The sequence below is a fragment of the Channa argus genome, chromosome 11 (genome assembly GCF_033026475.1).
Source record: "Channa argus isolate prfri chromosome 11, Channa argus male v1.0, whole genome shotgun sequence".
NCBI lineage: Eukaryota > Metazoa > Chordata > Actinopteri > Anabantiformes > Channidae > Channa > Channa argus.
This window is the reverse complement of record NC_090207.1, coordinates 20,655,725-20,680,305: the sequence shown is the minus strand read 5'-3', so window position 1 is coordinate 20,680,305 and position 24,581 is coordinate 20,655,725. Positions and strand designations below refer to the sequence as shown.

Here is a 24,581-nt window from a genome sequence, read left to right as displayed (position 1 = left end):
CCTTGGGCAAGACAAGATGAGCCAGGTATTGACAACAGCTCCACCAATGAATGCTGACCTAACCTGTAGCTGTGGGGGAGCCCAAGGATAAAGTAGTGTAAAAACAGATACTCAAAATGTGTTAACCGTGTAGAACATCACTGGATCTCAATCAATTTGTCAACTTAACAATAATGTCCTTCCCAATGGTAAAGCAGAAACTATAGCAGAAACTAGGGTAGTTCTAACAGCTTATATATTTATCAAATGACCATGTGACATGTTATAAATGAGGGAGGAAACATTATCTACAGTCCAACATCAGACTTGACTCACCTAAACGCCTACAGTAATTTATTGACAATATAACCTTGAAATGCTGATAGGAGATATGTGACGAGGGGCTCATAACACACGGTCTGACCTTTATGTGAGCTGATCAGTAGCAGCCAAAGAGCACATTTGAACAGTGACTACTAAGAACTTGGTGCTTCAAGTCTAGGTAGTACAGCTACAGCATCAATTTTTTAATGCTTTAAGTGTATGAAGAAAAAACAAAACTCCTTTGTGTACTTAAATATTAAAAACTTACGCATGCTTATACATTCTCCTGATAGGAACTTGACCTTTGTTACTTTGGGGCTGTCAAAGTTTGTCCAAGGGTAAAATGAAACCTGAGAAACCTCCAGCACACTCATGCAACAATAAATAATATGACTCTGAATGGCAATAAGCTTTTTATTTAAACATTAAGGCAGTGTCTTTTTTGTTTTCATTTTTACACTGCTATCCACAAAGCTTGCTGGTGGGCATGTAGAATTTTACCATGTGAATATTTGTTTTTAATCATAATACCAACCTTAAAGCAAGCCACATAAATATTTACATCTTTTCAGGTTTATATACAATCCTTGCTATTATACAGTGGGTTATAATAAAAAAATCATTATGCACAAAATGGTTGAACAATGTATTATTTATGTCAATCCCCCCCACCCCCCCACCCACCCTTGGACAGTAGAGGGAACACCGCAATAAAATTTGTCTTTTTATGTTTGAATAATTATTTAGATTTATAATGAATTTAAGTGTGTACTGAACAAAGACCAACTGTAAAAAGAAAAACAAAACAGATGCATGTTAAAATTCACTTCTGTATAGTTTTTAAAACAATGAATTAGCAATGTCATCAATTTAGAGAACAACTGGATATGGCTTAGTCTGTTTGCTGTCACATTCTTAAATTTCATCAGTGGATAAACGATATACACGCAAAGAGACCACTGTACAAAGCCTGCCTGTATTTTTGCCTTGCCTGATGAAATTACAAACCCTTCATCAGTCTTAATAGAAAATAAAAATTGAGCTAGAAGATGGCTGAGATGAGTTTTCTGTAGGTGTGGCGTGCTAGATGCTCCACCATTGACACAAGTAGGATGAAGGAGGGAGAGGAGGTAGTCCTGTAACAGTCATATTTGTGTTGTGACAATCCACTATGACAAAATGTACTAGAGAGGTGAGTCTTTCTAAACACCTACACAAGTCGTCATCTCTTCAGTGTTCAGTCAGAATGACAGAAACCATCCCTGGCTGTGCAAGGTCACAAGCCAGAAACATTTTACATCATACACACAGAGGGCACCATTAAAATACTGCAAGCAAAATGTGAGAACATGTCAACTAATGTTACATTAAACTACCACAACGCTACTGAATGCCTTCCCCTCAACTTCCCCTCAACTCGTACAAAAACACGAGATGCAATGAAGTACACTTAAAGTATGCCATAAGTCTTACTGATGCATTATGCTGTCCTGTGACACAGCGTAAACTTGTTAACTAGATCAAACTAATGAGTGAAACTGTTAAAAGCTAAGGCCGGGATGAATATAGAAGATGAAAAAATACACCAGAATTTCGAAATTAAAAAAGGATGATTCATTAGTTTTTTGTTTTCAGATTTCCCTGCATGGACAGTATAAACTCTGGCATTGGGGACAAAGACAAATTGTGCGTCACTAGGTAATTTCAGTATTTTATATGTAAAATAAATGGCACTTAACACTAGGAATATCTCATAACTGTACAAAATCAGCCTGGAAGAGGAGAAGAGTTTAAGCTCCTGGTCTAGGCAATAAAAGGTCAGAGGTCACAACAGCTCCTAGACAGAATTCATGCTGGCCAGCTGAAGCTGACAGCATCGTGGACTGAGGGTCATAAAAAGATGGCTTTGTCTCTTCAATGCAAGAAAACTCCAAGTGATGCTGAGGAATTTGTCTTCAAGCAGCTTTTAGGTTGGTCTGCACTCGCTTGAAATCGCCGTTGTTCATTCAAATGTGATTGTCGCTTTGAGTGTGGGAGCGTTAAACAATATTGGTGGCAAACCAGAACAAAACAGATAGGTGCTGAAATACCTCCACAGTTGAATTTCTTTGCTCTATTTGAATCCATTTTTCACCTGTCCCAGGAAACACAGATTCTTAAGAATGCCATAGTGAACAAACTCACAACTAAGTGCTTAATATCCCAAAACACAGACATGGTTAATATAAACATAATGAGAAAGTGTCTCTTGTCTCAGTGCCATCCATCTGGCAAATCATCTCTCCCCACACGGCTGCCTAACATCAGCAGGCCTTCGGGGTCCCCCGGGACCCTGCCTAATATATGACAACATCAGCAATGAACAGCATGTTTACCCTGTAAACCAGATATATAACCCCCCCCCACCCCAAAATACATAATTGAGATAAAAGACAATAAATGACACCATCAAAGTTTCACCATCAAAATGTACTAAAGGTCTTAACTCACATTCCAAACACAGGATTGGACTGACTTTAAAGTAGAAAAAGGACCAAAATAAGAAAAACAGGATGTTGATTCTGCACCCGTCCCCTTGCAGGTCTTCTCGTTGTGGTTGCAGTGCACAGGCCACCTGCATCTGAAATTTGCTGTGAACAAATGTAAGGGGGGGGGGGGGTGGGGGGGGGGGGTTGCTGCATGGGCAGCTGCTCTCAGGTCAGGTCTGTGGTCATATTCTGTCACTAGAGCAGCCATCGTGAGGCTCATGACCAGACAAACTGCACAATCTCAGTTGGTCTCAATCCCTTCCACACAAGTGTCAGCACACCCAGCAGTACACCCAAAAGGTGCAGGTCGTGTGTGTGTGTGTCTATATTGATAAGGCCAGTGAGGAAAAGTTGAAGTTATATATAAAAAAAAAAGTGATTTGTCCTATAGAGCGGAGCAGCAGTGTTACAGCTGGTTGGTGCTTGGCATTAACATGATACTTGCTTGAAGACTGATGGAGGAAATGCAGAGTGGAATGGTGGGGGATAGGCTTGTAGATGCCCCAGCAAGTGTGCATGTGTTGTTTCAGCAGCACAGAGGTGGTTGACCGTTAATGGGGTCCTTTTGGGCGGTGGCATTTCAGGTCACTCGCTGTCAGACAGTGTCTCGTACTGAGACATGAGCAGAGGCTTGGGCTCTTCCTCCCATTGGCGGCCCATTCCAGGTCCTGACCCCGAGCCCTGGACACCCAGCTGGCCAGATGAGGGGGAGGGAGCAGATACAGTCCCACTCGGAAAACGCATTATCAGTGGGTTACAAGGAAAGGGAGTTGGTGTTGATCCTGCAGAAAGCAGAAAGACTTGAATGAATGAGTATTGTTAGAAATTTGTTAAAAACGTTTTTTACAGACAACCACTAAAAAAAAAGATTTGTATCAAATCAGTTACTGTAAATCATTCAGCCTTCTATACCTGTAGATGAAGGCCGGTCCTCCCACACGCGGTTGGTAAGAGGAGTTCGTCTGTTGCAGTCTCCCTCTGAGTGGACTGAGGATACAGAGGATGGTCTTTCCCCCCCTGATAAGCCTGGTCCTGGGGACTTGGCCTTGCGTCCATTAGAACGGCCACTACTCTTTGAGGACTTTCCCCCACCTGCAAACACAGGAAGTGGTTTTACTCTACAGTGTAACACACTCTCTGGTACAGATTAACCGAATAAAAATAACTGAACTGCTTTTTTCCCCCCCATAGATTTCCAAAACATCTACAACAGGCTTTATAGAGCAAGATTTTACAAATAAAGACAAAATAGAACAGTCAACAGACAACAAAGTAAATATAAAATATTACAGAGACCAATATCACACTGTATAAAGCTGCACAAAGAAGTGGTCAACTTAGCTTAGCATTAAAACGGGCAGCAGATGCTACACAAGATAAATACAGAAGTATTTAAGGATGACACACCTTGTACAAAATTGTCCTCGGAGCGTCCCTCGACACCAGGCATACCGGCAGACACAATGGAACCCATTATGTTAGCAGCATTGGAGGGAGAGCGTTCCTCAGACTGATCATCGTATTTACCCATTAAGGCCTTTCTTATAATGGCCTCCAGGCCTATTGAGTTACCAGGGGTCTCGGGAGCTGGGTGGCTGCGGACATTTACGGGTCCTGTAAAAGGAAGGAGTGCTAAACAAGTTAGAGAGAGAAAATGATAAAGAAGATATTCAGGAAAGTATTGTATGAAAGAGAAGGGTAGGTGTGGTTTATTATAATAACAGAATTAAGAAACTAAAGTATTAAATAAGTATAAGAAGGAAAGTCAACTACACAGATAAAAGAGGAAAAAAAACAACCAAAACTGTGGAAAGAAAGAGTGATTCAGTATGACGAGGAGAAATAAGCACAACCTTAACTAAGGCCAAAACGAGAGTGGTGCAAATATAAGAGTAAAACAGACACATCTGCAATCAGAGACATTTTTTTTGCATCTCTGCTGCATATGCATGTGGGTATTTATTTTAGTTAATTTGTGTCTGGAGTCTGTCTAGAGAGTGGGACTGAGAAAAAGATGGATTTTTCTTAAAACCTTTCACAAGTCTGGCACAGCAATTTTTCTAGTGGGAATACACTTCAATGAATTGCCTATGTAAACGCTAACTTAGGACCTTGTCAGATTTCTGTTGACATCAACTTTCACTGCAACTTTAGCACTTTTGTTGCTAGTGAGCCGCTGATGCTTGTGCTCTAATACAGACCTTGACCTGGACATCGGTTTTCAAATGAAAATCAGATATTGCCAAGTTTAGCAGGTACAAAGTATAGTTTTCAAACAAGCAATGCCATGACATTTATTTTCTGTTTATTTCTAACAGCGTAACCATCTTTTCTAGGTATTAGATAAACACACCTCAAGTTCCTTAATGTGTGCTCTTGCAACATTTGACCAAATTCATTTTGTGCTTTTTTATTATTTCTTTTTACCCTACCATGGTTTTGCCATATTTCTTCATTACAATTCCTAGGTCACAATAGACATAAAAGGCTATCTCCTCACTTTAAATGTTAATTATTGATGTGGTTTAAGAGTTTACCTGCAGTTGTAGACGCTGGCATATTGAAGATCTCTGTACCTGGCTGTCCAGCATCTGAAAGTGTGAATAGGGTTTTCACTTAAAATTCCATTCTCTTTATTAAATCACATGTACACTTTTCTTTTACAAACTATTTTTAATGGTGCACTTCATGGCTTGTCAAAATTAGACTTACTGAAATCACCATCATTTCCCACCACAGTCATCTTCTTGATCATCTCCTGTTTCTTTGACTTCACTATAGCTGAAGTGTTCTCTGTAAGCTTGCTGAAGAAAGTTGGATGCTGTGAGGTGTTTGGTGGGGAACGGGAGCCCATTCTACGAGGAGAAAAAAAAAAAAAAAACACGTACACACAATCAGGATTGTAATTTTCTCACAATATAGTATTTATTATAGTTTGGATGTCTAGAGGAAAAAACGTTTTACTTTGTAGGAGGATGAGTTCTGTTTTGCGTTTAAATTCAATAACTGGGCTGTGTACTCCAGAATTTGCAAGAAATTATGAACACTTTCTGGCTGCAATTTTATTCAGATGAACAGCTGTTGCTGTTCTGTTTTTTTTCTCTGTTCAAAACTCAAGCAATAAAACGATAATTTAATGGCATTTAGCCCATACTCATAACCATATACAGCATAATTTAATGTGGAAAGCTTGAATCCAGTTTGTTACATTATTTCAACTAATACAACAAAGTATTTGCATCAAGGTGATTCTGTAGTGAGCAGTGTGATAGCAGTTACCCTTGCTCTCCCTGCTCACTGGGGTAAGAGGCCCCTCCCTGAACTTCAGGTTCAGAGCTGGCTCCAGCAGGAGAGACTGGTTCAATGCCATCATTTGGGACACTGACAGGTGAGGACTTAGGCTGAGGGGGAGACCTGGAGAGAAAAGAGACATGTACAGTACAGCCTGTATTCCACCAACAAAACAGGTAATTTTTTCTGCACATGACTGTTGTTTCACCCCCTACAAAAAAACTACACTGAAATACATAATTTATAGACTACACTCATGTATTTGCCTCCTGGTTGATTTATGGAATTTATAAATGCTAGAAAGGGCTGAGAATCCTAATAACATTTGACAGTGATTCATACCAATCTCTGTTGCGTTCTCCACCAAGACCCTCTAGATATCGGGGCCCTTGGGCAGACTCCTGCGAGGAAGGTGGGGGCTGGGAGGAACTGGGTGGATGGGCCAAATCCAGGATTGGAGAGCCATGGTAGCTTTGCTGCTGCTGCTGCTGCTGCTGCTGCTGCTGCTGCTGCTGCTGCTGCTGACTCTGCCTGGTGTAGTCTTTAGTTATGACCTCCTGTTTGCGGGATGAAAAAGCCACATTAGCATCACAGTACAGCATCCCTATTCTTTTAAGCCCATTTAAGGAATGTGCTAAGCCAAATTAAAATATGCTTGTTGTTTATGGTTTATCCTTATGTTATTGTGCTGCTTTAACAATACAAAAATACATTAGTTGAGTAGACTTACACTTATGTGTTGTGCCAGGGTGACCACCCTCTGGCTGCTTTTAATACATGGGGAAGGGGGCTGTTGGCCTGGAGACAGTCTCTCCTCAGATGGAGGATGGTACATACTGTGGGGCTCCAGCTTCTGTTGAGCTGAGTGTCAAATCGAAATAAGACCCATGCACACACATACACAAACGGCCAAAAAAAACAAACACATCCACACAAGGGTAAAAAATTAGTGTTTTTTTGTTTTTCAAGTCAATAGTGGCACAATTCAATGTGATAATGACAACATGCATCAAAACATTCTGTCCATATATCAGGACCTATACTGAATGTGCAATTTAAACATTTCACATAGCATATGCACAAGAAAGCTCAAAGGGTAAAATTATCCAACAGAAATAATTGTGTAAGTGTGTAAGATGAGCTACTTTAGATCTCTATTATTAATAGTGTACTCTTTGCATACAGATCTGGCAACCTCAGCATTTACCAGAAATGAAGCTAAAATTTACTTGTCTTGCATCAGTGACTCATAAATGAAGAAGTCACCAAAAGTCCCAAAAGAGCATATTTCTCTCTAGCAGGCTGACAGAGTTAGAAGTGTCTGAAAAGGCACTGCAGGATACTGATCCATTTTCATATGCAGAGAACACAAGCAGGCTACGTATACAACACAAGGCAGACCCATTCATAAAGTTATTGTTAAAACGTGCAATTAAAGCATTCTGCCTACATGCTCTAGAGAGCACTGTGAGCCAATTTCAAAACCTTTCCCCTGATGTTTCAGTTTTCTTACACAACTCTTACAGCAGGTATATCTCAGCAGGTGATGATGTAAGTGGGCGGCAGGATTGACTGTATGGACACCCAATCAGGAAAAATGCCCCTGAGGGACAGGACACTGGGTTTTCTGTTGTTAACTAGCAACAACAGATGAGGCTCTGGGTTTGTTCAATTTCTCACAGTGGTCTACCGTTCTCCCAGTGGTGCCGTCTACTATTAATGAGTTTATCCACTAGTCCCAAATGTTTTCAGAAGCATGTTTCCTTCTGGAAACTGTACATACAGAGCATAGTAATGCACAGCCATGAAACAACCCCCTCACTCCACAAAACAAACAAAAAACAAAAACATTCCAAATAATGGACAAAGTCTCAGAATTAATTGAGATAGGTTTGTAGGGTGTTTAGCATAGGGAAAAATTTACCGTAGGGGAAAAAAAGACCAACCAAAGAAAAAAACAAAACAAAAAAAAGCTGTATCAATTGAAGTGAGTGGTAAAAAGGAACATGTAAATTTAACCAGAAGCCTTAGTAGCCCCTCCCCCTTGGTTTAGAGTTCCTGCAGTTTTTCCTCCCACATCCCATCCCTTTCCCACCCTCCTCCTGTACAATACCAACCCACTCTGGGATGCCAGGGAGTCACCTTGGTGGTTGGTAAGGCTTTCAGTCTTAAGGTAATAAGAAATACAGTCACACTAATTTTATGTCTCTTGGAGTCATCTGAGTTACATGTTACAAATCAGTGATGCAGCACAGTGGGTTTCAAATTGGTCTATGAGGGTTAAGTATGAATGAGTGACTACTTTATCCACTACAGGACATGCAACATTGACTTTAAAGATGCATCTGTATTTTAAGAAAAAGCAGTCTCATTTAACATGGGCTATAATAACCTCCTATGATGAACTGCTTTTCGAGTATTTGAAAAACACAATGTTCACTTTCATGTGGTGAAATACTGTTTAAAGTAAGCAGCTGAATGGGAGGGAGGAGGGGTACCACATGTTAAATTCAAGTGACATCCTCTCAAAAAGAAAATGGAAATAAGCAGCAAAGTTTCACCAGCTTTAGCTACCTAGAATGACACCTTAAAGGACACCTAGGAAAGTTATCATGGAAAATTTATAAATGTTCTGAGTTGTTATTAATATTTTATTGATACTCTACCAACTGTATAAACTGCCTTTTCATATTGAGCCAGTCAGATGAAGTTCTGATGGGATAGAAGTTTTAGTTTTCCACAGTGCACCTTTGGTGGTCTTTAAGTTTAAAGAAAACTAATAACACAAAAAGCCAAAAAAGCATTGCAGTGTTTCCCACAGAGTTACATACGGTTTGCTGTGGTGGAGGGGTGGTAATTGGTCTTCTGACTACTGAGAGAGAGACTAGCACTGACTAGTGATACCTCTTACTGCTCAAATCTCTGTCACAGAAAAGCAGTGTTGAAGCCTTTTTGTTCCCCAATGTCCAGAGACCAGACACACCGACTACACATTTCATTTAATTCATGGAATTAACACTACCAACAGGTGACCTGAGTTGATTTAGACATTTTAACCAGCAAGTATGTCTACAGGCACAGTAATGCAAGGAAAAATAGTCCTCTAGTTAAAGTTAATCAATCACTAAAGGCGTCAATTTCTAAGAGACTGAAAAACTAATGGAAAAATATACTTGGGTGGCCCACCGAAGTATATTTTATATGTGGGAAACACTGCATAAAAATGTTTTTAAAATAAATTGTACTGATTTAATAATGCCAACCACCACAGCGTGCAAGGCCACAGACTGACGAGGTCTGGGTAATGAGGGGAACCCTGGGATCCAGAGCGTCTTACCATCAGTGGAGCTGCTGACAACAAGTGAGCCCGTCTCTGGAATCCCCGTTTCACAAGAAATTTGACGCATAATAACCGCGTTAATGAAGTTGGCCGCAGTCATGGTGGTCTTACCGAGTGCTCGGAGCTCTTGTTCCTGAATGGACATCGGTTTGTTTTGAGTCTTTTCCCTAATAGATGTACCGCTTTCTCCACGGCCAGGAGGGTTATCTGACTGGGGATGCAGGAGGTGTTGGGCCCGGCTTGAAGCTGAGGGATAGGAACCTGGGTATATTCCTCCTGAGCTGGGGCTGGAAAGCTTAGGATCAGATTTACTGGAGGGTCCATGCTGGTCCTGCATGTGCTTGGGTAGACCTCCCCTGTTTTTGCTGCAATCACGACCCTGCTCTTTGGCTACACTTGCATCCATAGCCAGTGAATAGGTCTCAGGGGGCACACCTGTCCTTTGGAGTTGGCCGGCGTAACCTTGGTATCGGGATGCCCCTGAAGGCATGGACCTACAAAATAACACCCACTTAGTAAAAATAATAGTAAAGTTTTCTTCTGTCTTTGCTGTGAATGTAGTAAGAAATTAGCCATTTTTACAAAAATGTTTTAAAATGCAGTTACCGTAACACAGATGAGCTTGAATGTTCGCCCACAGAAAGACACTTGCCCCCTGTGTTGTGCAGGACACTTGGCCTCTGCTGCACATTCTCCTGGTTGCGTGGTGACACAGGGGATTGCTGGTGGCTATACGGTTGAGAACCAGGTCTTACACTGCTGCCGCTTGCCAAGCTGTGTTCTGTACCTGGAAAGCATGTCTCATTTAATTTTAAAAATGCAATATTCCCGTGTCATATTAAATTGGGTCTCTAATATGTGACTTTCATTTTAGTTTAAATACGCAGACAAAAAACAAAAGATAAAACATGTTCTGCTCCACACCTGGGCGCCAGATGGGAGCGTGCTCCACATTTCCCAGAGACCCGCCTTTTTCTCTATCACGCTCTCTGTCTCTTTCTCTGTCCCGGTCTCTTTCCCTTTCACGGTCTCTCTCCCGTTCTCTTTCACGATCTCTTTCACGGTCCCGTTCACGCTCCCTTTCTCTCTCCCGCTCTCTGTCTCTCTCCCGTTCTCTCTCTCTCTCTCTGTCACGTTCACGGTCTCGTTCCCGCTCACGCTCTGAAGATGAGGATGTGCCCTGCATCTTGTTTATGTGTGAGGAGCCTGGACAATGAAAAGCAAATGTAGAAACAATAAGAGTGCTTATTGTTAAATAAATACATAAATAACACATTTAATCACTAGCTTAGTTTGATTGTGTGAACTACTGTACCAGGTGAGATAGGGGAGGTGGTATAAGGTCTGCCATGGTAGGAGGCGCTTCCCCCAGGAATGTAGGTGATCCGATCCATTGGGGAGCCAGTGGTCCCTGCAGAAGGAGGTACCAGGACAGGTAAGTGTGGCACCTGAGAAAGATCGATGATCCCTGGGGGACAAAATGAAGAGAAGGAAAAAGAAAACTCTAATAATTGGTCCAAATTTTTTGATGTGGAGGATAAAAGCAGGAGAATGCTGTCTCATACTGGTCCATATTGCGGGATGTCACTCAAGAATTGAACAGTCAAATATCAACGGCTTTTGCCTTGCCCTCCCAGGGGTCAACACAGCAAAACGTGTCCCTGCATGTTAATTTGGCATGAGTTATTTTAATTGTTTTATTTTATTGTTTTTTAAAACAATTGTCATTTAAAGCTCCATCACTGATTCCCTTTATGATGGAAAATTGGACGACATGCTGCACTAAGTAAGAAGCATTTCATGCTTTGGTAGTTCTTCTCTCACACAGCACCATTCCATTGTCAGTAATGTCTATCTGAATGTATAGCCCCACAATGTATTTGCTGGCAGAGTTTACAATTCTTCTGTGGCTGTTTAGTAAGCATGTTAATCAATGTAAACACAAACATGACTGAAAGTCAGCTTTACCACGTGCAGTTGGAGAGTAGGGCAGAGAAAGAGGCTGGTCTCGAGGAGTCAGGCCCCTCAGCAGGTCTGTACGCTGTGCAGCCATGGCAGGCCACTGGTGCATCTGCTGGGAGGTGATGTAGTCATTGAGTAGCGTTTGGCGGTTCTCCATGGCCGTAGTGTCAGGATAGCGGATGAGGTAGGGAGGGTAGTGATGAGGATATGCTGGGTTGGGGGTGAGGTGGCGAGGCAAGAAGTAGGCTCCTGTGAATGAAAAGTAGGAAATGCCTGTTATTCATATTGGTTTGAATCATAACTCAAATGGTTAAATCATATTATTTGACCTCATAAGACACCATCTCAGGCCTGTGTGCGTGTGTGTGTGGGTGTGTCAACACATGGTGCTTCTTCCCTTTACTGATTTATTTTAACACAACCATGTGTAGACAGAGCAGGCAAGATTTTGCCTAAGAAGTGAGACGATGGTGTGGTGCTATGGCTACTGACAAGAAAATTAGATTGAAACCAGGTAATCCAGTTTAAAGGATTTATAGTCGCTGAGACAGTGGTGGCAAATACTGTACAGATGTAAAGGCTGTTTTCAACACAATTTCTTGTTGCCTTTGGCTACTACATACCATGATATTATTTTGACATGACATTATTTTTAGCTAATCATGTCAGATTAAGGAAAAACAGGGACTTGCAGACCTTCAAGAACATCAAACTTAAAAGTGAAATGGTAACATGTATCATACTTGTATTTATTTTGTATTTTTCTTCACTTAAAATTTGAATCGGGCTATACCTGTATCAATTGGGATACCACGGGGGAGCGGCGGAGATTCGAAGGGTAAGGACATTTGACGGTATACATCAATACTTTGCAGTAGACGATCATAGGTCTGTTGATCTGGAACACTAGTGAGCGGTGATTTGGTGGTTCTCATTTCCCTGGGTGTTGGTGTGGCTTTACGCTCCTGAGTTGGATTCTTGCTGGAACCTGGAGTAAAAACAAGGAAAGGATAATCTCATGTGTGGTCTTTTGTCTGTGTGAAGTGAATACAGACATACTAAAATATGTCAGAGTGGCTACAGTAGGAACTGGTGTTAAACCCACCATCATGTTGCCTTTGGCCTGTCTCCCTGGAGAGAGGGGAACTGCGATGGGAGGCCCCAGAGTAAGAGGTCCTTAAGGAGCCTTTGTCCTCGTAGCCCACTGGGCTATGATGAGCTTTGCCCCCCTGCTCTGATCCCAGAGTAAGAGGGGAAGAGCGAGCTATAGGGCTAGTTGTACTAACCACTGCACTGGGCCTCCCTTTTGGGGCCTCTTCATACCGGCCTCTGTCACCACGCATCTCCATATGAGAGGGTGTATTGTGGTAGGGACGTGATGAACTCGCGATGATGGAGCGAACATCATGACGTTTCCCTGAACCAGCTGCATCCTGCTTTATGGATGCTCCCTTAACAGATGCCAAACATTAAAAAAAAAAAGAGAGAGAGAGAGTGAGAGAGAGAGAGAAGCAATCATAAATAATGAGTACTAATATTGAGCAGAAAGGACCAAACATTAAGGGTTGGAGAGATTCTACATGTGCTGTTTGCATGTGTATACCTGTGTATTGATGCCTTCCTTTGCAGTGTGTCTGAGCTCCTCCCTGGGAATCAAGTGAATGGAGCGACCAGCCTCCCTCACTGTGGGCACCATGGCCTCTCTGCCTTTCACTGGGTCAGAAAGCGAGCTGGGTCCACGAGTTGGGGAGCCATCTCTCTTCATCTGCTTAGCCTCCCTCCTAAGGTATCCATCCTGAAGGTCCAGATTACGAGGTATACCTGAAATAACAAGAATTTGTCAATCATATGTTTCATTTCAAAGGGCAACATATTTCAATTTCTTTTCATATTTTATACAGTAGGGGGATAAGAAGTGGAGAAACAGTCAGGAGAGATGTGATGAAAGACTTTGAAAGGATTATATATCTCATCATTTGAACGAGCAGGGGTTCTGAGAGCAACTTCATCCACCACTACATCTGGGTGAGATGAGTCAAGATGTTTACTTGACCATATATCTATGAAAAATTTATATCAATATCAAAGTTCTCCTGGCAGCAGGTGCATTCTGGTAAAGTGACATCTTGTTAAAGAAATTACTCAAAATTAAACAAAGAAACAACCAAAAAAAAATAGTGTTTTTTTTCTTCAGAAGCACTGCTGAGTGAGCACTAAACTAAATACATTGATTTATGTTCCCTTGCCAGATTCTCAATCTGTTACAAACTACAAAAATCAAAATGTAGCCATACATCAATATTTATCAAGGTAAATTATAATATTTTGTGCTGTGGTTGTAACATAATGTCCTTATAATTAAAGATTAATGTTGGCACTCAACTAAGTCATCTAAATCTTTGTCTAGATGTTTGCCAGAAACATATTGCTGTATTAAAGTCATCAATAATTAACTTTTTATTATAATTGTGAGTAAATCCTGCCCCTGTATCAGCCTATAATCTGCTAAGCAGCGCAACAAAGTGTAAACAAACTGTGTTTTTAGGTAATCTTCTAATGGACAATGAACAATTTCTTAATGTAAATTTAGCAGGAGAGAGACAAACTAAGCTGTAAAGACAATTAAAAGAGAAATAAAACAGTAAAAAAAATCTTGAAGTCTTGAACAAAAAATGGTTACGAGAACATGCTTCTATTGTAGATTGAGATATTTTCCTGCCTTGTGAGATGGATCCACGGATGTGATGAGTATCCTTGTATGTATGGTGTGGACTGTCCCTATCATGAGGCATGGCTCGAACCATCAGACCTGGGGTAGAGAGCAGAAGAATGCCTATGGTAAATTACTACATTCAGTAGCCTTTAGTGAGATGGTTCAAGTAAACCAATATTTGACCTTCACAATTGGCAGCAGACAGTGAATCCCTTGTAGGCAGTCCTCTAGAGATGCCTCCTTCCATAGCATCATATGAGCGTTTCAAGCCTAAAATTTCACCATGCTGCCCAGAGCCCCGGCCCTCATCTTTAGAGGTCTGAGAAGCAGCGCCTAAAAATGAAAAAGATGTTACGGTAGTTAGATAAGCAATACCTTTACATTTAGGGTAATGCTCACTAAGATCTAACAAACTGTAGGAATGACTCAAAATGCAGGACAGCATGCCATTCCATTTGTTGGGCTTGTCCAAGATCTTATTCAAAACGACAATAATCATTGGGGTGCGTAATCTGCACAATCAATGTAATGATACTGCGCACGAGCCTAGCTATCATTGCAGTTGTAGTTTTCTGACACTGTAGTCATTGCTTTAGAAGAGTTTACAGTGGTACACAAAAGGATACTGTGGAAGAAGGCAGCAAACATTACAATTTAACAGTTTCGGGATGTAAGCATTGCACATGCGCATCCTACTCTCCTTTATGTTGTTTTTGGGGTTAGCTAAAACAATATGGTCTTAGCTTATTGTGCATGAAATAGGCAGAGAAAAAAGTGGCCCAATCATCAACAATGAGGCACGTGCTAGGGCAATGCAGAGATATTTTAAAAATTACCTGAATGCAGTCATGATGACATAATTTTGGGGCAAGCTTTTTGCATCTGCCTCTGCATCACTCCGCATGACTTCAGCTTAGAGTATGTAGTATTCTAGCTAAGGTACTTACGGTCATATGTGAGAATGTGCCCACTAATGCCCTCATAGACCAATTGGCCTTTAGACAGTGCTTCATCCCGCTCCCTCTCAGCTCGGCTGGCACTGTCTTCTGTGATGAGACGGGTTATGGTTCCCTTATACAGCACATCAGCCGGTGTACCCTGTGAGGAGGAGGAGACATATATCAATTCCGTGTGTAGCTTGAAAAATAAAAAAGAAAGTCAAAGTCTGATCAGGAATCTGACAGGACAGGACGTCGTGAGGTCATGTGATGACCATTTACAAGCATCATTTCTATCAAACTTTACAGTTTTCACAACCACCAATAACTGCCATGGGTAAAGTTATTACTTCATTGGATAAATACAGTAAAACTAATCTACAAAGTCAAGGTAACTGCACTAAATGGTTGATTCTGACATATAACTAGATACGAGCCACATTCCTTTACACACAACTATGACTATGAAAACTAACTGAATTATACAGTTATTATTTAATAGAACAATGAACTAATCTTTTATAAGGCCCACTAACAAAAGTAGTTTCAAAAACAGATTAGAAGGGTCACTAACAAGTCACAGTGCAGGTCAAAATTAGGGTTAGGAATTCAGAACACCATATTTCTTTTCAGGACTGATGTACTTTGAGTTGATTAACTGATTTGAATGTGTTGCACATTGTACATTCTCTTACCTGTTTTTGGTTTGTCAAAATGTTTCTGTCTCACACACAGCTTTAAAATACAAGCAGTAGTCTCACAAGAAGCAGGGGTTTAAGTCAATGACAATGGGCTGCTTTGTTCAAACCCTCACATCACTCATACTCTGAGTAGGAGTCCTATTTCTACACTGCTTGTGAAAAGATGAGAGTGGAGGTGGATGGTTGAGTAGGAGACAATAGTACCTGGGATCACATTTCATGTCTGTGGACATGAAGACACTGGCTAGTAAGGTTTAGTGTGATTGGGGGAGGGCATTCTGTTTACAGAGCAAGGTGGCACAGACCAAAGTAGCCCTCATCTACAGTACAGTCTAAGAAAGTACATCTGTGCCATATATAGGCTTAATCCATTTAGCTCCAAGATAAGCAAATTTGCTATCTCACTGCAATGGCACTCATCATACATGTCTGCTTTCACCCTTTTAATACTAATGAACTGTGGTGGATAACAGCACAGACAATGTTTTGTTTCTTTTATAGCAGTTGGATTAAAGGGACTATATAAATGACTGGGTTTAGCCAGCTTCTAGAGTAAATAGATAAATAAAAGAGAACAGACATAGTACAGCATGTACCTGTTGCTAGGGCAATAGTGCCTGAGCTGAGGTTATGTCACAGTAGCAGTGAAATCCAGCAGCCACAGCACTTGGCCAGCCTCATGACCTATCAACAGCTCTGCTACTGTCACTTACATTACAAGAACATAATCAAATCCAGATAACACAAGTGCTGTTCAATTGGACAATTAAAAAAAAAATAAATAGTACTGAAACCAACAGTGACATGAGCAAACGAAGTCTAAGCAGTCAGAAGAAGAGGAGGCAATTACAATTAGTGGGTGGCCGTTGTCTGTGTCGCAGTTTCTGTATAAAAGCTACTGAGATCATAATCCTTCGCACACCTTATTATACTGTTCTTTATTTGCATTCACCAGAGTAAGTGCCCAACTCAGCACAGTATTCCGGGGTGGGGGGTATATTCTTATACGTATACAACAAACATCTCCTAAACCTACATAACTGCTTTTTTAACAGCAGTTAATTATCAAAGTTACATATTTCAGTGAGCATTTTCAGGGGTTCTCCACAGAAAGGGGAAAAGAATTGGCCAGTTGTCTGTCATAATGAGCTACTCATGTTTAAGTACAGACAGCAGAATACTGATATCGTTGATCAGATTTAATGTGACCAATACAGCAATAATAAGGTTTGTATATGAAAGATGTGGCTACACTAGTAAATACCTAATGGTATTGTGTGACCTGTAGCTTGCACCACTTTCATCATCAACATTGTTTTATCTGAAAATTTAAATAAACAATTTGCAGCAAACTGTGCTGGGATTGACAGAGAATGAGAGAATTGATTTGGACATCTCTAAGTCCTCTATCCTTAATAAGGACAGAGTACTTCACTGGTCCTCACCTGAGTAATAGAGCCCCCTCGATAGGAGATTGAAGATTCTGGATGCATTCTGGTCCCAGGGATGCCCTTGGTGATACTACCCCCTTGAACAGCTGGAATAGAAGCTGTAAAGATATACAAAGACATATTTGTCCTTATAAGCCAAAGTTTAAAGCAGTATTAATAGGACCCAATTTAAGCAATCATCAAGACTTAAGGCTTACAAAAAGGAGAAGTACAAGTTGCAGCAGTCCAACTTTTTTATTTAGATGTATTATTTACTAGTCTAAAATCTATATACTATTTAGAAAATCTAAGAAATCACTCTAAACATGCACTACTCACCAAAAGTTATGTTATGCAATAAGTATTGAAACACTGAAAATTTGGACATGTGCATTCAAAAGTTTAGAGAAGGTTAAAATTAAGTTGAAACATTATAGTTCATTTAAGGTGCATTCTGAATTTTCACCAGAAAGTCAAATATTACTAACTTTTTTGTAATTAGTGTATGTATAAGTATATATGAAACAAGAAAACTTGTTGATACACCATTGGCAGTACCGTTTTGAGATTTCTTGAGAAACAGATTTGGGCAGTTTCTCTCATTCTTCACATCCTCTCAAGCTCTGTCAGATTAGATTAGCTCTAGTGAACTCAACTCCCTACTGACTTTCAGATGAGATTTAAGATTAGTCCTGGCCACTCAAGTATAATTAGTGACGTGTCCCAAAGTCACTGCAAATGATTTCCTAGCGCCTCACAATACAAATTTGTTATTAAGGGGTTTATGAAGTCTTGATTGGCAAATAGGTGACAAGTTTACTTTATAAGGTTATAAAAGTAAAGAAAGGGGAGCCACCCACCACGTCCAGCAGAGCTATCATGAGGCACACCCTGGGTCGTCAGGTTGTCAGCTTGGGAGGATGAGCTGCGAGGAGATAACTGTTCCTGCTTTATCACGGGGAAAGAACCTGCTGTGTAGTGCATGAAAAGAGTGTAGCAAGAAATAGATGACTACGTAAGTGATGCAACCGATGATCCGACTTCAATATGAGTTGTGATGGGTGTGGTAGAAGTCAATGATAAGTTCAGTGAAGAAAACCTTGAAGTGCAAAAGTGTCTCCAGACAATACTCACCTACTTTCCTCTGATCCATCCAAGACAACCCCATTTGTGAGGAAGACATCTTCCCATGGTCCAGCCCATGAGTCGGGCTGTGCAACTGCACTGGGGTGCCCTGAAGAAACAAGTATTTTGTCATAATGAGCGCCATAATGAATACTCAGAATCAGAGTCTCTTTTTAAAGATTACTCATAAAGCAAACATTTAAGTTTGCTTCTGAAATTATTTATTAAGAAGCCATTATCAAATTTCATGATTTCTGTGGACCAGCTAAGGCTATATAAAACCTCTTGCGTTCCTGTTTGTGGTGCTATACCTGTGTGATGGAACCCCCTGGTTTTGTGGAGGATATGAGAGGTGGTGGCTCAAGCATTGGCAGGGGCCTCACTGCTGCCAGCCTACTACTGTCCTGTGGCAGACTGTGACCTGCTTGAGGGAATGCTGAAAGGCAAGACATATTATGAGAGTGAGATCTGACTTTTGATTTGATTTGTGAGAAAAGCAGTAGTTAAGAATATAAAAACTTTGTAAAGCAAGTGATAGAAGGCAAAAAGCAGTACTCACGGTTGAAGTGGAGCAAGTGTGGGTCATGACTGATCTTGGCGATGTCCCGCGGAGACATGGGAAAGGGAGAGAGAACTGGGCGACCCAGGATAGAGTTCTTCAGGTCATCAGGCCCCAGTGCCTGCTTCTTGGCTTCACCATGTGGAGAGAAACCCTGGGATTTCTCTGCAACAACAAAGTGCACATACTGATGTAGGGCTAAAACACAGAACTCAACTAGTCCTCTATTAATCCACACTGTCAATAGCTCTTGTTAAGTATTCAGACTCCTAAATTTATAAAATCTTTTTTTTTTTTAAATTCTCAATCTACACTCAACCTATAAACGTAAAATTATGTTTTAATAGAACATGTTAAGAAAAAAAATTACACAAGTACGTACAAGAGCGCACATGCGTTGAGTTTAAACTGGGACATGACTCTTACCATCTTTAAGTGGCACAGTCCCATTTTAAACCCCATAGAAGATATATGGAGAACCCTGAAAATTGTAGTTCACAGAGGCTTCCAATGCAATTTGACAGCACTTGAGAGGATCTAAAAAGAATAAAGAGATAAACTGCCCAAAACCAGATTTGGAAAGACTTAAACTTTAAACACTACCAAAGGGACTTCTACAGCCTACTAAATTAAGGGTCTAAATATTTTTGCAAAAAAGACATTTGAGTTTTTCATTTGAAACAAATCTGCAAAAAACAGCTTTTCATTTAGTCATTCAATTAAAATGAAGGGTCAGTATACTTGATGCCACTGTAGAACCCCTCTCCACAGCCCTTTCCCTGGAAGGTAGATACACTACTGAATTAGTACACATACACAACCTCCCACTGCTAATAGTTAGTTTTCAGTTCACAGAGTAAAATCTAGCAAAGGAGCTGATTTATTTGAAGCAGGAGAAAAGTGCAATTTCAAAGGAATATGGGTAGAAGGCAAGGGGTAAACTATGCAATTCTTGCAGATTGTTTGCTAGCAACCTCTATGACATTACTAGTATTACCACATGGTGATTATTTATCATACTGTGTAATTTGATGGCTACGCCCCTACTGCAGCTATAATGACTATTTAAAATCTTTCCATTTCTAAAAAGTCGGAGTTTACAGCTGTTGTGCACACTTGGTTATAAAAAGACCTGTCTTTGTCTGGACTGTTGCTAAGATTTTTACACTGTACTCACATTCTATAAGCAGTGAGTGCACTAAAAAACACAATATTCCCTTCTGGGTCAGTAGCAATACCAGATCATTTATCAGTTCCCTCCCCACAAGTGTCCCAGAAAAGCTTCAATACTCTGAACACCAGAAAAAACAGACCCAAGGTTAAAGCTGTGCAAAGGACCAACTAAGTAAAAGTAGATCAAAAGCTGCTAAAACTGCATTATATGCAGCAGATTTATTGATTTGATTTCATTATTCAGAATTTGAATGCTAATTATGTTTTCCAAAATAGGCAATATATGATGCTATGCATAAATCTAAATTGTGGTAGAGTGACATTATGGATCAACACAAAAAAAATAATGGTGTCGCAAAAAAAGAGCAGATTTTGATGAACCAAATGCTGGAAAGTGAGATAGGGGGTTAATGAAACTATAAGAGCAATGAAAACAGTTTTCTATAATGATGACGGTGTGCGTACCATCCTTGTCACTGTTGGAAGGGCTGCGTGGGCGAACACGGGGGCTGCTGCTCTGAGGAGCTTCCCTGTCTCTGTCTGCCTGTGGGTTGTAAGGTTGCTGTTTACTTGGCTGGCTTGAAGGCTGCTGCTGCTGTTTGACCTCCTGAGAGGACTCTCCATGGGCCATGGTGATCTGTTGCTGGTACAATGCCAGGGCGTGAGGGGGGAGCACTGCCTTGCCACCCCCACTCCGCTGACTGGCCTGCATGGAGGCTTCTGTCATCTACACACAGAATAAAAGACAAAGTTATATACAAACTACATACATACAGTAACACAAATCCGGCCCTATCTGGCATTTGACATATGGCTGGCCACATACACTATCTGATAAACATGATAGCTAATAAACATCTCTTATTTCGTGGTAAGCTAAGGTTTCCCTAATGCCAGGCATCTCATTTCTGCTCCACAAAGCAATCTATCCCATCATCCTCCATCTGGCTGGATTATCACATAAAAATATAACTAAACAATTTCTACTGCTTTGTCATTATCTCTGTAACAGAGCAACAGGGATAGTATTGATACCTCTGCACTGAAAGAGTGTGTATGTGTGTGTGTAGGTTTGTATCAAAAGCAGAGTTAGGACCAGTTTAAGCAGAGTGAGGACTGGTTTGAATTTTCTACCACTGAGGTGAGTAAAGTCCTCACATTCTTGCACATTTTATAAAGGGCTGTTAGAGGGTTAATACTCGGTTTTGGAGTTACTGTTAGTATTAGGTTTTGGTTAGGGTAGAGGTTAGAGTTAGGCATTTAAAACCTGTTAACAAAGCACAGTTAGCTTACAATTTTTTTACACCACTCTTTACTCACCACAGACAGTTTATAACTACTTCTAATTGAATATATGTCTGATAAGTAGTTACAACAACAGTACAAATTGTTCTGGCATTGTTAGTACTCTGGTTTCTTCTAGTGCACTGATTTGCTAAGCCAAACAGCCATTCAGAGTGGTCTCCAACACAAATAGCTGACACTAACACCGATTCACCATACCGATTCTCGGAGAAGCTGCCAACAGGGGTTCAACTAGTGCCAATGATCATAATACACCGCAAAAATTAAGGTCAACAGAAGCTCCCTGACAGCAAGAACGGTGTGTGTATTCACGTTGAGGACACTAAATGTGTCCTGAGTCAGGACACTTTTGCAAGTCCACACAAGGCTTTTTTTAAGGTTGACACTCGGTTTTAGGCTTAGTTTTATGGAAAAGCAGGGCAAAGTGGTAGTGCTATGTAGCCCTTGAAACAAAGGGTTCTCAGACAAAATTTGTGTTATGAATAAATATTTCTACATATTTCTGTTAACTGGCCCATAAAATTATTTAGCCACACAATTAATTTAGAATAATGCTACTTAATGTTTTATTCACATTTCCTGACTTACATTGGGTTTGATGACGTATAGGGGTGTTGAAGGGCTGTAAAATGGCACTCAAAAACAAGGGTAAGAGTAAAAAATGTTTCAGTTGGGACAGAGTTGTGATGTTTAGGGTTCAGGTCTAGGGAATCCATTAGGTTATTGTTTTCTAAGTATAGTGAGACATGACTCTGTGTCTGTTACAAAAGCACTAAGTGGGTAAGATGCTTTCCAAGACTGGAACAGCTAAGTTGTTGTTATGTGATCTGTGGGGACAAAATACAGACAAAGTTTACCAAGTGACTCACTATAGGCGGTATAGCAGCAGCCCTCTGTTTGAGCTGTTTCAGGTCCATAGGCTTCTGCAGGGACGAGGATATGACCCCATCATGAGCATAGTTCAGTAGACTGGGCCGTGGTGAAGTTATCCTACACAAAGAGAAACAGAAATAAGTGACAGTGACAATTTCTGCCATTGGATGTGATACCTCACATCTTTACTACTGCCAAACGCTGCCTTCTTTCACTTACTTTGCCCACTATAAGCCAAACCTAACAATTACAAAACAAGTAGTTTTAAAAAGAAAGAAAGAAATAAAATAAAAAATAGCAAAAGACTGTTTCCATCCCACACACATTCATTTCCATTCTCCAAGGAGAAACAGGCACATTCACAAATCCTTACTCACTAAACAAAGCATGCAAGTATTAAAATGACACAGGAAACCCCACATATTGTATATGGGATGTGTGTGATGTACTTTATGTAGCATATGTATTGACAGAGAACGAGACAAAGGAAAACAATTACAAATATAAATCTATATCTGTGTCTAGCACATCTGTCAAAAGCACACAGCATACCCTGAATCACAGATGGACAAACACTTTCATGCACAAGAACACAAAAGTGTGTACACACACATATGCACATTCAAACTCACTCCCTTTGTTTGCTTTGGCAGAGAGGGCAACGTTTCCCTTGGCTCTGCCAGTACATGCAGTCTGCTGTCATGGAAAAAATTGAACAAATACCATGCAAACAAGACTAATCACTCCTCCCACGCACTTTGACACCAATTTTTCATTCTTAGACACACATATAGATCTATATATATATATAGATCTATAAACAAATTGATATCCACATCTCTATCAATATATATATATATATATATATATATATATATATATATATATATATATATATATATATATATATATATATATATATATATATATATATATATATATATATATATATATATATATATATATAGAGCTCCATCTATTTTTTTTTCCTTAAAAAAATAAATAAATAAAAAAAATAACTTCTGTGTTGGTGTACACAAGAGGGATGCCAAATACGGCTTCGCTGCTGTACAGTGTAGCTAGGCAACTAACAACACTTTAAAACCCCTGCCGCTTTATTATTTTTCTGGTGACTGCTGTGGTAGACGAGAAATAGGACAACTAGTAAACCACTCCTCAAAAGCAAAAAGCCACTTGACCCTAATAATCTCAACAAGGCAAACTAATGTTATTAATTAATTGAGTGTAAAAAGTGTGTGTACGAACACACACATTTTTTTTTTTGGGGGGGGGGGGGGGTAAACCAACCAGAGATCAACCAGAATTTTCACTTTTTTATTAAAAAGACATACAAAATAAATATCTCATTTTAAATCTAACTTGTATTACCTTTTGTTGAGGATTCTTACCTGTTCTTATCTGTGCTGTCTGTCTCCTCTACCTCATCGGCACTACAAGTGGCACTAGAGTCACTGTCCCCATGGGAGGCTGTTTTGGCCCCATGGTCCTTCTTGGAGCTTTTTGTGGAGCTTTTCATCTCCTCTGTCTCTGGTATAGGAGGTTTATTATCAGTGGCATCACTAGATGGCATTGGCTGCACCTGCTCTTTGTTGGCCTCCAAAGTCTCAGTCTTTATCTCCTGCTTTATGGCCACGTCTGTATCTTCTTTGATTGGACGTTTCTCATCCCCTGTCTGGCCCATGCCTGGTCTGGCCTCCTCCCTGTCTCCACTGCTGGAGCTGGCCTTTGACCTGCTTGAGCCTTCCTCTTTAGTTTTGCTGTCCTCAGAAGAGTGTGGCGAGGGCAAGCTCTCTGTGTCCGAGCTGTTGTTGGCTCCACCTGGCAAGGACAGAGGACAAAAGAAAACACAGATCAGGAGACAAGACTGGGCTTTTTTCTTGTATCTTTTTCCCCTAAACTATATTCTTCACAGTGCTAGACTTCAGCCTAATCAGGTTTCATTGTACAATAAGGAGGAATCCAAAACCAATTGTTATAATGGATAAATCCCCCATGGGCTTCAGTGCTATTGTGAAACAGAATATGGACACCTTTTTAAACAAACCCCAACAGGATTTTCATGTGTTTTATGTTTGTTATTTTGAATCAAGTTCCGCAGAAACAGAGACTTAGTCAAACAGTTTTGCTATGTGTATTATATTCACTATGTGGCCACTACCACTACTAGTTCATACACCTGTTCATTCTAATCCAAACTAATACAGCTCAGGTAAGTTCCTCGGTTTATAAAAGATAATACTCTGATACACATATACAGTATGAAGATATTACTGCATGAGCCATACAAATGGCTTTTTGGCGTACTCAGTAGGCTTGATA

The 24,581-nt window shown here is 40.4% G+C and overlaps 1 protein-coding gene across 4 annotated transcripts in view; it reads right to left on the bottom strand.

Annotated features, from left to right (window-relative positions):
- Positions 1-703: 703 nt before the first annotated feature.
- ncor2 (nuclear receptor corepressor 2) overlaps positions 704-24,581 on the bottom strand; it is a 90,891-nt gene continuing 67,013 nt past the window's right edge. The window contains exons 20-46 of one of the 4 annotated variants that reach the window (XM_067522380.1): positions 23,651-24,080; positions 22,238-22,358; positions 20,529-20,790; positions 18,891-19,055; positions 18,643-18,767; positions 18,341-18,440; positions 18,067-18,177; positions 17,222-17,325; positions 15,085-15,235; positions 14,321-14,470; positions 14,144-14,233; positions 13,028-13,245; positions 12,530-12,875; positions 12,218-12,412; positions 11,431-11,673; positions 10,778-10,930; positions 10,387-10,668; positions 10,069-10,249; positions 9,460-9,956; positions 6,853-6,983; positions 6,465-6,679; positions 6,111-6,245; positions 5,544-5,686; positions 5,369-5,422; positions 4,239-4,445; positions 3,744-3,923; positions 704-3,613 (exon numbers count right to left, since the gene is read on the bottom strand). In XM_067522380.1, the coding sequence (XP_067378481.1) occupies positions 3,417-3,613; positions 3,744-3,923; positions 4,239-4,445; positions 5,369-5,422; positions 5,544-5,686; positions 6,111-6,245; positions 6,465-6,679; positions 6,853-6,983; positions 9,460-9,956; positions 10,069-10,249; positions 10,387-10,668; positions 10,778-10,930; positions 11,431-11,673; positions 12,218-12,412; positions 12,530-12,875; positions 13,028-13,245; positions 14,144-14,233; positions 14,321-14,470; positions 15,085-15,235; positions 17,222-17,325; positions 18,067-18,177; positions 18,341-18,440; positions 18,643-18,767; positions 18,891-19,055; positions 20,529-20,790; positions 22,238-22,358; positions 23,651-24,080 (5,186 nt within the window). In that variant the 3' untranslated portion in view covers positions 704-3,416. The remainder of the gene's footprint in view (positions 3,614-3,743; positions 3,924-4,238; positions 4,446-5,368; positions 5,423-5,543; positions 5,687-6,110; positions 6,246-6,464; positions 6,680-6,852; positions 6,984-9,459; positions 9,957-10,068; positions 10,250-10,386; positions 10,669-10,777; positions 10,931-11,430; positions 11,674-12,217; positions 12,413-12,529; positions 12,876-13,027; positions 13,246-14,143; positions 14,234-14,320; positions 14,471-15,084; positions 15,236-17,221; positions 17,326-18,066; positions 18,178-18,340; positions 18,441-18,642; positions 18,768-18,890; positions 19,056-20,528; positions 20,791-22,237; positions 22,359-23,650; positions 24,081-24,581) is intronic. The other 3 variants (XM_067522381.1, XM_067522382.1, XM_067522383.1) reach the window with 3 other exon arrangements.